Raw genomic sequence first — 13,049 nt, 5'->3', positions numbered from 1 at the left:
ACGGTCTCCCGTGAAAAGCAAAACCCCCCTCATTGACCTCTCGATGAACAGATGCTGATCAATGTCAGTGATTGGCCAAATCAATATATTTATTATGGACCTTGACAAGTCCCAATACAAGTCCTTCTGCATACTCTAGGACTTCATTGAAAAAATTTCCAGTGTTAACAAGACCCTCATCCGTTTTAATATAAGGCCGTCGACTGTGAAGACCGGTCATTGGCTATGCATCTTTCAAACAGCGAAGAATATTGAATTTTTCTATCCTTTTGGTCTATCTTATAAATTCTACTCACCAGACATCAGCAAATTCATTGAAAGCAGTGGTAATAGTATTATTCAAAATCTACGAAGAATACAGTATTCAGCAATTAAGACATGTGGTTTTCATGCACTACTATATTTCCTATTCGAAATTCGTGGCTACGCTTAACAGCAGGGTTTAGAAACAGAAGTTTAATTACCTCAATTTAACGTCGGTCGTTTTTATTCGAATACAAAATGTTATTTTAACTATTTTTATTTATCCATGATAAGATATAGCTTTAAATATGAATTCTTATTTTTTTATTAATAAAAAAAAAAAATTATATACATTATAAAAAGACTTTTCTACTCTTTATATTTAATCAGCTACTATGTATTTTTCAACAACAACTAGTGCGGGTAGATTATCTGAATTAGCAGTGTTCTGATCCTGATGTAGTGCAATGTCAGGGTCACATATCCTACAGTATAATGTGACTTCACTCTTGTCATATATCTTTGTATAGTCAATGATAATAGTCGCATTCATTCTATAGAATTCACATGTTTCAATTTGCCTATTTGAAGCAATTTCACAAACAGTGTCCTCAAGTGTCGAATCACATTCAGTCACAGCCAAATAAAAATCAGTGGGATTATAATCATAACACCCTGTGTCTTCACAACATTGACATAGAAACTATATTCTCTTGTAGTTCCAACAGTTGAATCGTTGACCCGGTTCCTCCTCTCAGAACAATCTAAAACCACGACGATACCAATCTCGTATCACTTAACTAAAATCCTGGTTAGGGTTCTTTCCAATCATACCGGTATATGTACTCTCCCACTGCTTACATTTATCATAATGACTATTGGAACATTGGTGGACTCTAGGATGAGAGTCAAACCCCTCTTCAAGACAGGAATTACAACCTTTAATTTGTACCGCATATCCTCTATGCAATTTACACGGGTTGCAGAATCTACACTTTTCATCATACTCCTCAATCATTGTGCAATTCTCACATGATAACCAGCTGCCCTGTGTGTAAATACATAATTGACTTTTATGAAACATTTTGTCATGTGTTGACGGTCTCAATGCCACAATGAAACTTAGCTATCAACAAAAAAAAAATTGTCTGAGATAGAGAGAGAGAGGAGTAAATCATACTTGGGTACCATCTTTCTTATTAAAAAAAGTACTAAATTTATAAAAACTAATGTTTAAAAGCATATTCACAATATCATTTTGATGTGACGTGATCAATGTATCAATAAATTGTGTAAATGGATTTGGACCACGATGTAGAAGCTTCATACAATAGTCTAATGATAGAGATTAAGTTTTCATTATATCAACAAGCATTCCCCGAGAAAATATTTTAATTTGAATTGACAACTCTAGAAAATCATCGTCTAGAATCAAACGCTTTTCCAATAAGAACTAGAGTCCTCATGATTCGATCTTTCTCGAATCTATCCATTTTTTAGAGTCATAACTCTCTCACAACCAACTTCAGACTAAACAGAATTTCTTTTTTCTACTCTAGAAAATATACGCTAGTCTACTATAGAAAGAAAAATACCATTGATTTAGAAACAGTTTTATTGAACATAATTACAATAATAATAATATTCCCTGATGCATTTTTTTCTCATCAACATGTTTCGATAGGACGTCTAATGCTGACCGAAGTTTATTTATATGGAGAATATTTACTTTTCCAGCAAAACACAGCTGCTCCTCCTGCTTAAATTTGCTTAATGATATCAAATATCTCGCAAACATAATGTCCCATTCAAGACACAGTCTAAAGCAAGCAGTTATTTCCACAGCTATATTATGTCCTCGTATATCATTGCTGCTGCTGCTGTCGGTTCCATCATTAATCTCCAATAATTTAAATGCACCAATAATTTTTTTTTTTTCTCCAATAAAATCATTTAAAATAAAAACTATTATAATTTAATTAAATTATATTAATAATATTAAGTTTAAAGAAAAATATTACTTTTATTAAAATCCCAATAAACAATCAAGTTGTACCCGTTCCTATCGGCAAAGAGTGTAATGACCGAGTGTAATGACCTGTTTACCTAACAGAAAAACCGGAAGGAACGTAAAGTCGTAGAAATGGAACCTTTGTATATACTTATAGCATCAATGGCTTTTTCTACAAGTACATCCGGTACCTTCCCTCAATGAGTTATCTCTCTACCTATGTCACCATTCCCCAAGCTAATACGGCAAACACTTTGAAACAGGGTACGGTCGGATTACCTACCTGAGGAGACAGTCCGCACTGATTACTATAAGAACAGCTTTTTAAAACGCTGCACCTACATTTCGAATAGTCTTCCGACGGATGTTATCCCGGAAAACCAGTCGGTGATTCTTTAAAAACAAAAGTTCAACAGACACAACTCTAAAGAGAAAGCCTAGGTAAATAGCGGACTAGTGGCATATGAGGCCCTACTTTTTTGGTGGTCTGGCACAGCGACATCTGCCCCTCCCGCGTCTCACAAAAAATGTAAGTTTAATAAAGGTAAAAAAAATACATTACCAACAATTTCTAGATAAGTTAGAAAAGGATTTACCATAGTCTGGAAACAGGAATGCAGTTGAACTAGGAAAGGAGGTTTCAAGGGCAGTGCAAGAACACTCTTTTCAATGAGAGTGCATTCAATATCATCATCTTGAATTATTATATCCTTTTTAAGTATTTTAATTGCATATAGTTCATCCGTTCCTTTTCTTTCTGCTAAGAGAACTTTCCCAAAGCTCCCTTTTCCAAGGACCTGAATAAAGAGGAAAATATTGTAAAACTTTTGCTTTTAGTAACAAAACAACTACAGAAAGCTGAGTTTCAATAGACTTCATTAAGACAGATCTTTAAGGAAAAAGCAATCTGAAGTCCTATCACGTTTTCGATTATTGATACATTTTGAGAGCTTCATTGTTTCATGCCCGAACGAGACCATAGAAAAGTAAAACACTTTCTTCGATCGATCCTTTTCTTGTCTTTTTTTTTTTTTTTCTTTTTTTTTACTATCTATTCAGGCGTACAACAAACATTGAAATGGAACCACCACAAGATTCAAAGGAGTACATTTTAATTTTTAAAGAAGCTAATTATCTATTTACAAATATATATACTTAATTTCAAACGAATACAAATCACTATATTAAGGAGCACGGTAAAACTAGAATTTTCAAAAAATTTTCGTCTTCACTGATATTTCTAAGATGAAGGCGGTAAGCACTTTCTGAATTTATCAATATTAATTTTTTTTTTTTTGGTTTTATCAGTATTCATGCTTTTGTTACTAGCGATATACTCTAAATAATGCTTGTCGGAAACTGACATATCACCCTTACTTGAAAAACGAAAAGAATTTGAACAAGAGTAGTAGAAACGGAATATTCTTTTTTCTTTTTGTCAGCAAAGGATATTCACCGAAAGTCGAAGCTTCATCATATACAAAAGGCTTTTTTGGGATATGTGTATGGCTTGAATTTTATTGATTTTTCTTCTATAATTTAGTTAGTGGTAATTCTTTGTTTGCTAGTGAGGAGAAGGCTCCTGGGTTAATTGAAAGACGACTGGAAGCTCTACTTTTCCATGAAATTGCAGAGGCACTTTTCAATGATGGATTGTACTGGCTTGGGCATGTCAAAGGAATGGACCCCGTTATCTTCCAGAAATGTCATTAAAAAAAATTATAGGGACTTTTTATTTAACTTAACAAAAAGAGTAGTTGTTTATCATTGTCCAACCCCCAAAAAATTCCCTGTGTGCGTGCCTACACACAAGAGACGTATCCGTTGATGAGTTACTCATCATTTAATCACCAATGGCTTAAATAAACATACAATTAAATGTATACTACAAACAGCATAGCCCCGTTTTCTAGCTACCCCACATCCAACACGGAATTGGATACGGGTTGTGTAGATTATCATTTTGAATACTCGTGTTAGTGTCTTTCAGACCCCCTGCTCAACCATATATTTAAATTTTCAAGAACCCGTGTCCAAAATGCTTTGCATCCATAGGCCCGAAACACACTTGGCGCTTTTTACGGAGCGATTTTTTTTTTTACCGAGCGTTTCTTAGAGGTGTAGGCTACACTCTTTTCAATCAGAGTGCATTCAATTTCGTCACCTATATGACATTGTATTGCGACTTATAAATACATAGCACATGCAAAAGCCTGTCCAAGCATTTAATATACAAAAAGCTCACCCAGTCATAACAGCCAATTGTTACTTACCTAGTTTCCCCCTTGTCTAAAAATTTAACCCAACTTTTTTTTTTATGTCTACTATAGCTGTCAACCCCTTGTCAACCTAAAAATGTCAACCCTACGAAATTTATAAAATGGTGCACCACTTGAACAAATTTTAAACGAAAAAACTGATGTTATATACTTAGATCAGCTCATCAAAGACCATCAGCGTTGAAAAAGATAATATATTGGTCTTTGTTCAAAAGTTAACTTTCTCGTGGCGGATCAACTTTCTATTACTGCTGATTAGAAAGAAGCAAAGGGATAGCTTCAATTTCTTTGGAAATGGGACCAGGTAACTGTCAAACATCTTAAGCACTTTTCGATTTTAGTCTAACTTTAATTTAAAGCTGGTACCTGCCTGCTTACCTGCTAGAACGGAGCTTCCAAATCGAAGGCAGAAATATAGATTGACGGAAAGAAAGCTTGGTTGTTTAACTTCCGAAAGTCCCATCTAGCGTAGACTACAAAACCCCACTTGAACTCACACACTCTAGGGTGTTGCTAAATTACAAGCGAGAACCATACCATTGGCCCCAGTTAAGACTCATACGTAGCTTTCAAAGAGCTTATGTCATATTCATTAATCCGGCCTGAGGCCCACATTTATAGAATAATCAAAGAAAGTAGAATAGAAATCTAAGCAGGGTAAGTGTTTTATACTTCCCACGATTAGCAAAAATTTCAAAATAACCGAGCATAATTTCCTTTTAGGTATCATAGATAGTGCACTGTCTCTGGTTAAAAACAGACTTTGCAACTGTAATGTCTAGCCACCGAAGATTATGAACAAAGGGTATAGAGAAAACCGCTGACATATTATGGGAGCATGGCATGATACCATTAAATACTAGAAACTCACACGTATCAGCATTGATAGAAAGATGATCTTAGAAAGAAGACGGGAAAGTTTTCAAACCATAACCAAAAATCTAGCTTATGTTTTTTACATAAAATATGATTGACATAAGCCAAGTAAGTCGTATTGGCAAGCCCAAGGAAATAATTTGAGCTAATTTCGTCTAAAATACCAGATATACATATTTCGATCATAATCGGTGAAAAAATCCCTCCTTGCCTCGTCCCAAAACGAAAACAGAGGAAGGAATGTACAAATATATAAATACGACTAAAGAATTGCCCTACTAAAGAAAACGAGGAATGAAAGTAATAGAAGGATCTAAAGCACAGTAAAAAATAGAGACAAAAAAATACTTGACTGTGGACCACAATGTTAGAGGCCTTAAAAACTTAGTTCTTGAATTCTAAAATCCAAAACATATAAATCATTTAAAAGTGGAGTGACTAGATATTTTGAAAATATATAACCCTAAATCTGAATAGCTAGTCATTTAATTGCAAACAGCCAAAATGTTAATTTAACTGATACCAGATTTTCTGACGTCTTTGCCTTGTAAAAATAGGCAATGTTGGTACTGACCGAAGTTTGGTGTTCGTCCATTGGCATGCTCATGGACTAGAAAACTTGAAAAATTGTTTAACCTTACAGAAATCAGGCTTTAGTGATGACTGAAAACATATTTACGACATTTGTGTGTGTTTGTGCGACATTTGTGCGTGTGCGTGTTTTTGGTAAATAATAATTACTTGGTATGAAAAAGATTTGTTCAATGTCTAAGCATTACATAATTACCTTTGGTTCCCACCGGTCCGATTTTTTTTAACGAAAAAACGGCACACGGATAGTGGTTGTGGGAAATTTGGAAAAATGTTCACGCAAAAACGGTTCACTACACCAGTTGAAGTGCGAAGATACTATAATATATTTAAAAAGCATATGCATTAGAATAGGCTAAATCGAATTCTAGAAGCCAAGACAAATATTCAAAGGGCTAACCTATAATAGCTTTGACTAGCTATGCCTAATGAAAAATATAAGTCTTATCTATAACATGTTATAGTTTCTCAGTTACTTGCAATTTATGGCTCTACGATGCTTTCAATTCAAAATAACGGATGCGATTTTCAACGGCTCAGTAGAAATATTTCAACGCAGCCGTTGAACCGTTGTGACGCAGAAGCTTGCAGCAAAAACGGAGGAAATTTGAAGGATCACGCTAAAACGGCCGTTTTTGCGTGAAATCGCATCAGTGGGAACCCAGGGTTACACGAGTTGAAGTTGTCTTTTACGTTGTAAGTAACAAACACCAAATGACATGCAATTGTAATCCAAAAACCAATCGAGAGTAGCAATAATGGCAAGTTTTTACATTTAGCGATAAAGGATCTCCGCAGAAAATTGAAGTACCAGTCGCTGTAATACGACTACAATTTTGGTAAATAATAAGTGTTTGGTACGAAAAAGCTTTGTTGAGTGTTTAAATACTACATAATTACACGAGTTAAACTCATCTTTTACGTTGTAAGTAACAAAATATCACCAAATGATATGTAATTACAATCCAAAAACCAATCGAGAGTAGCAATAATGGCAAGTTTCTCCATTTAGCAATAAAGGATCTCCGCAGAAAATTGAAGTCCCAGTCGCTGTAAAAGGATTAAGGGACTGGATAGAGAAAAGCAATCTGAAATCCTTTGCCGTTTTGCAAGGGTATATGTTTTGGGAATTTTACTGTTTCTCGATTGGGAAGGCTTGTGAAAAATCTCTATGATAGGGATCCAAGATTTTTTCTTTTCCTTGTTATTGATACATAGATTACAGGATTAGCATAATCAAACTTTAAGTCATAACATAAAACGTTAAACTGAATGCTACTACTACTACTACCAACAACTCACCGCAGCACCAAGCCGCCTGAGGCCAACACAGCTACGCACGCTCCTCCTCCACCCCAATCTATTAAAGCCTCCCTTTTTACACCCGCCCACGAAGTTCCCATTTCCTTTAAATCTTTTTTTATGACGTCCTCCCATCCCAGACTGGGACGACCTGCTTTCCGTTTAGCCCTAGACGGTTAGCCGAAAAGAACAATCTTCGGCAATCTGTCATCCTTCATCCGCACAACGTGCCCTAGCCACCTCGACCTTTCTTTCACTATAGCCCTAGAGAGCGGAATTGAACCACATTTTTCGTATAGCCTATTGTTTGAAATACGGTCAGTCAGCCGGGTGCCCAGAGCAATCCTTAAGCAATTTCTCTGAAAAACATCTAGCAAATCTTCATCCGCTTTTCGGAGCGTCCATGCTTCAGAGCCATATTTGACCACTGTCATCACTGTAGCTTCTAATATTCTAATCTTGGTTTGCATACTTATCTTCCTATTCTTCCAGACTTCTTTTAACTGTGGAAAAACACCCTGAGCCTTGGCTATTCTATATTTAACATCTTCACTTCTCCCATCATCTTTACTAATAATACTACCAAGGTAAGTGAAGCTGCCCACCTGATCAATCTTTTCATTATCCAACGTCACCTTTTCATCTTCACTTATTCCTAGCCTTAGTGACTTAGTCTTCCTAACATTAATTTTCAAACCAATTCTAGCACCCTGAACTCGCAAAACCTCTAAAACTTCCTCCCCATTTGATTCCGTGGTCTCCCATTGCCTTTCCTGTGCTCCTTAAAACAAAGTCCATCAAAATAATCCATACAAAGGGGGATAGAACATAACCCTGCTTAGCTCCTGATTTAATACAAAACCAGCTGCTAACCTCATTTCCTACCTTAACCGTAGCAGTGTTATTCTAGTACATAGCACTAATCACTTTAATGTATTTGTATGGTATACCATACAAGGATAAAACCTTTACTAAAGCTCCTCTATCAACAGAATCGAACGCTTGCTCATAATCTATAAAAATGAATGTCGCAGTTTAAATACACATAGCTCATCTAAAGAAGAGATAAACTAAAATACAGATCAAATTTGCATCCGTTATCGTTAAATCTTTTTCTCTCTCTCATTCTGTCTCTCACTTCCCCTGGTCTTCTCGATCAAACAATATCATTGAATTGATATATCTCGCGGGTAGGCTATATGTAAAAATCAAGGTGTTTAAAAAGTTAAAAAAAAAAGGCTCTCCTTTTGTTTTCCTATTCCTTTTGGTCATATATAAAAGAAGAAAAATTTTAAACGCTCAAGGCTTAGGAGAGTAGCGAGTTAAGAGTTTAAGATATTTCGCTAAACTATATATTTTTTTTTTTAGTTTTCCGTTTTTCTAAATAGTAAAACAATCTATTGTACGTATATCAGGAATTTAAAATATGTTATCATTTTTAGTTTGGGCTCAATTCTCAAGAAATTGCGTAAGAAAGGTTTTGGCAGGACAACCCACTTTCTAAAACATTTCTCTTTCAAGGGGCCAATCTTCTCCCTTTCCCAATTCCCACATTGGAGGAACATATTGATTTTTAATCCCTCACCCTTTCAAACCTACAAATTCACTAATCAAAACAAATAAAAATTTCTGAAAGCAGCAAGGCTGTTCCAAAATATACTTGCTTGTATTAAAATGTAGGTGTAACTAATAGGCTCTTAGAAGAATGTTCATTCCCGTTAAATTTATTCTAGAAGCGGAAAAAAACGGGAAAAAATTTAAATAAAATAGAAACTAATTAATAAAACATAAAGTAAAAAATAAATATCGTCCTTTGAAGCTGAGCAAAAGTTTAGAAGCTTCGTTTTTGGTGGAGGATGATGAACCTTTAAAGTAGCTACTTTATAACTTGCGTTAGCATGCCAGAAAAATACATTGGTTTCTGACTGGTAATTTTGAGCGATCAATTATACGCCCGACTGCACAAGTAAGGTCTTAAGCTATAATACTTGTTCATAATCAGTTTGTAGTTTTGTAGCTGAAGTAGAACGTGCAAATCATAAGCGCATATATACCCAAACTTCAAGGAAAAGGCAGGAAGAAGTATCTAATGGGTTAAATCATAGGCAGTGCAATAGCGCTGCATAAGTAAAGAACGAGTAGTAAAGTAAGTAAAGAAGTAATCGTAGAAACTTCGGTGGGAGAGCACCCGACAGGAAATTGAAAGTTATAGTACCCTTTTTAGAGCAAAAAAAGATTGGAGGGTGACCAGACCCCCCCCCCCCCCAATGTCCATAATTTGCCCAAACACATCTAATAAAAATTTCGATATGGCCAATTTGCTCAATATAGTTTAAGGTTTCAGTAATTATGTCTTTGGGCCCCCGCAGCCCTCAGTGTAAGGGTTATAAGTTATGTTAGCTTCCCGTTGTAAACATAAAAGCTTTTTATGGAAGGGATGGTCGTACAAAACTTCGGAGAGGGCTCATTCGATTAGAAATAGGAAATTATAGTGCCCTTTTAAAGGGTCAAAAGTGACTGGAGGGCAACTAGTCCCCCCACGCCCTCTTTTCCCCAAATGTATCTGATCAAAATTCTGAGATAGCAATTTTGTTCAAAATAGTCCAAATATCATATAACAAAGTTTCTGGGATGGACAAAACTTCCCAGAGCTTGGGGACAAGGGTTGTAAGTTATAACCTGGGGGCATATAAGGTTTAATGGAAGGGTTGGTCGTGTAAACTTCAGAGTGGGTTCATTCAATTGGAAGTTCTAGTTCCCTTTTTAAGAGTCAAAAGTGATCCGAGGACAACTAATTCCCTCCCCTCCCCACGCCCTATTTCCCCCATATGCATCCAATCAAAATTTTGAGATAACCATTTTGTTCTATAGAGACACAACTTAGTTGAATACGAGCAATATTGAAGTAATTTGTCATTTGGGACAGGTAGTAGTGATAGCAACAAGTGTTATCACAAGGTTACATATAGAGATAATGTAACGCATTTATTTTTGAATAATGTTATATAACGCTTGTATCTTTTGAAAAGTTACTTCTCTGGGGTATCATATGACATAAATTCTGATTTGAGTGACTTCGCTGAAGTGAATTATCAATTCCTGAATTAGCTAAAGCACATGATTTTTTCTCACTACATACCTTTTTTCAGCATAATGATCGTGGCAAACATGTCACATTGCTTTTAGATATCATGATTTCAACTTTAATATGACGTCATGGAATGTTTGGCGTCATTATATACTTCCTTTTAAATGAGAGCCTTAAACAGTCCTCTATGATGTTCCAGTTTCCTGCTAGTGGTTAAGAAACAAAAACAGCAAAAATAGGACAGATCAGTACAAACCATGCGAAAGTGATTTTTTTTTTCTTGATAAAGGTGGAGGGGGGGGGGATGTAAGTGTTTAACATAAGATTTTTGGCAATGGCGATCCCAATAGTGCAAATTCCGTTTCGATTTGATATCCTTTTCAAAGTATTTTAGGCTATTTTTGGAAATTGTCATAAATTGGTTTTCCCAACAGACTTTCACCATGATATAGTGATTGCTAATTCCGGGATTGGGATATAAAACCTATAATATCAGACTAACTCATCTTTATCTTAGAAGAACTTGGGAAACTAGTCTCACCAGTCCATTTCTTTTCCTCTCAGTTATTTGGAATCAAAAGTCTATAAGACCAGAAACAGTTCACAAAAACGTAAAGAGGGGAGGGGACAAAATGTTTTTTTAAGCTAGGGGGGAAAGTATTTTTTTCAACGGTTCAAATGCCAGTATAAAAGACGTATTTCTCAATTACAATTTTTCAAAATAAGTACTTTTAAATACGAGGGGATGCCCCCACAGCCCAACTCCCAACTAACACCATAACCATCACTATGTCCTCCTTCTAAAGAAAGATAATTTACCCTTACAATACCAAACTGACTACTAAGAAGTCTAACAAAAAAGACCCGAAATGAGGCTTGTATCGACAGCTCATAGCTCATGTACAAAAATTCTTTCATGCATTATTAAGTTCGTCATTTTAAGCCTGTGAACCGAATGATTTTATCTCTCTCATTAAAAGTTCTATAAAAAATGTTTGAGGAAATGATTGACGTGTTTAACGGCTTTAAAATTTTAATTAAATGCATTTCGATATCGTCAAGTTTTATTTTTTGTTTCTTCATTTGTGAGCTTTAAGTACAATCTTTATGTGTTCGTTAAGTTTCAATTTCAAATTGTCTTTCATGAATGGTCACCTATGTTTATTTTTTTGTATTTGTCAATTCACCGATAGTGATCGAAGACATGCAGCAATAAGTATATAAGAATCCAAAGACTATAGCTGTGATTCAAGGACTGAATGTCTATTCTTCACGAAGTTCAATTAAAGTGGAAATCGAACGGTATTGCTTTACAGATAAATGTAACACAAGTTTAATGATTCCCATATATTTTCAGCTATGGAAGATGTACAAAACCTTCGGAAATATTTTTTAAGATAAAGAAAAACTCCAGCTCCCTTCCTTATGGCAAGATTGATGGTATCTGCTGTAACGATGGTATATCACCAGTCTTTTCAGTTCTTTTTTTATCTCCCCGAACACGCTTTGCATTCTTGAAAAAGTTTTGAGATGATCTTCTGAAGATTACTTCTGCTCAGAGACTTCTGTACGGAAACTGATCGCCGAATGCTCGATAATATCCCTGTTTATAACTTTCCCCCAAACTTGTAAAGTTTACTTTTAAACTCCAGATCATGTTTTAAACTTTTATTCACAACAAATTCCAACTGTAGAACTCCAAAGTTTACTGAAATAAACTTTGTTGAAAGTCCACAATAACTTTCGTTTTATAAAAAGAAATTTAATTCAAGTGTGTTTGTATGTGCTTAATACGTGGAAAGGTCAGAAAATTCAGAATTCATCAGGCGAAAAACAAACACACAATTGGCTTTTTAACAAATATTTCGCAAGACAACATTTTAGCAGACCCAGAAATAAATTAAACTCAGACTCAAATTATAAGAGATGCAGGACGGGTAGTTTTTGGGGAAGATTTCTGGGAAATGCGAGACTTAAATGTTTCGGGTTAGCATCCTTTTCGGGTCAGAAAACTAGCTGAATCTGTGACACTCGTAATAATCCGGTTCTTGAAAATTTGGATTATTTCACTAGCTATTAGTCATTAACACAATTTTATCATTCCATCTATGAGTCAAAGTATGCCTATCACGCTTAGTGGTATTTTTATTGAACAATCTTTTACAAGTGGTGTCTTCATAGGATATAAGTTTTAGACTACAGACGGTCTCATCTCGTAGTCTTTCACGAGCTTGTATGTGTGTTCTCGATTTTTCTAGAGCTCGTAAAGGCTCTTCATACATCTTCGCCTCGTAAATAGCGAAGGAATTCATAGAGTTCAGTCCGTATTATGAAGGAGGTAGAAAATAACATTCGCCATGTGTGGAACCAATATAGCTCCTGGTTTGACTATCTACTTAGAAGTTTACCCAAGAAGGTTGGCTTCCTACAGTATAACCTTCATAAAATGATTCATGGATGTTAGTATGTGGAATCTGTTTCGATCTACTAGAGAAATAGGGATTCACAGGAGAAAACTAGAGAAAAGGTTGGCCTTAATACCGTTAGCCTTTTTTGGAGACCCAGGATCAAACTAGCCTCCCTTTCTCCAACAGTAAAACTTATACGCAAACAATGGGCAACTTACATAATTTACACATCTTGCCCTAGCAGCTGTGGG

General features: G+C 35.4%; 1 protein-coding gene across 4 annotated transcripts in view; it reads right to left on the bottom strand.

Annotated features, from left to right (window-relative positions):
• The window catches only part of Pkc53E (Protein C kinase 53E), a 150,421-nt gene that overhangs the window by 75,462 nt on the left and 61,910 nt on the right, over positions 1–13,049 (bottom strand). For all 4 annotated transcript variants that reach the window (XM_089103125.1, XM_089103126.1, XM_089103124.1 and 1 more), the window contains exon 5: positions 2,851–3,051. In XM_089103125.1, the coding sequence (XP_088959251.1) occupies positions 2,851–3,051 (201 nt within the window). The remainder of the gene's footprint in view (positions 1–2,850; positions 3,052–13,049) is intronic.

This window comes from Artemia sp. Qi Xiang Cuo, chromosome 17 (assembly GCF_049724085.1).
Source record: "Artemia sp. Qi Xiang Cuo chromosome 17, ASM4972408v1, whole genome shotgun sequence".
Lineage (NCBI taxonomy): Eukaryota > Metazoa > Arthropoda > Branchiopoda > Anostraca > Artemiidae > Artemia > Artemia sp. Qi Xiang Cuo.
The sequence above is the reverse complement of the archived record's forward strand: the minus strand, read 5'-3'. Positions and strand labels throughout refer to the sequence as shown.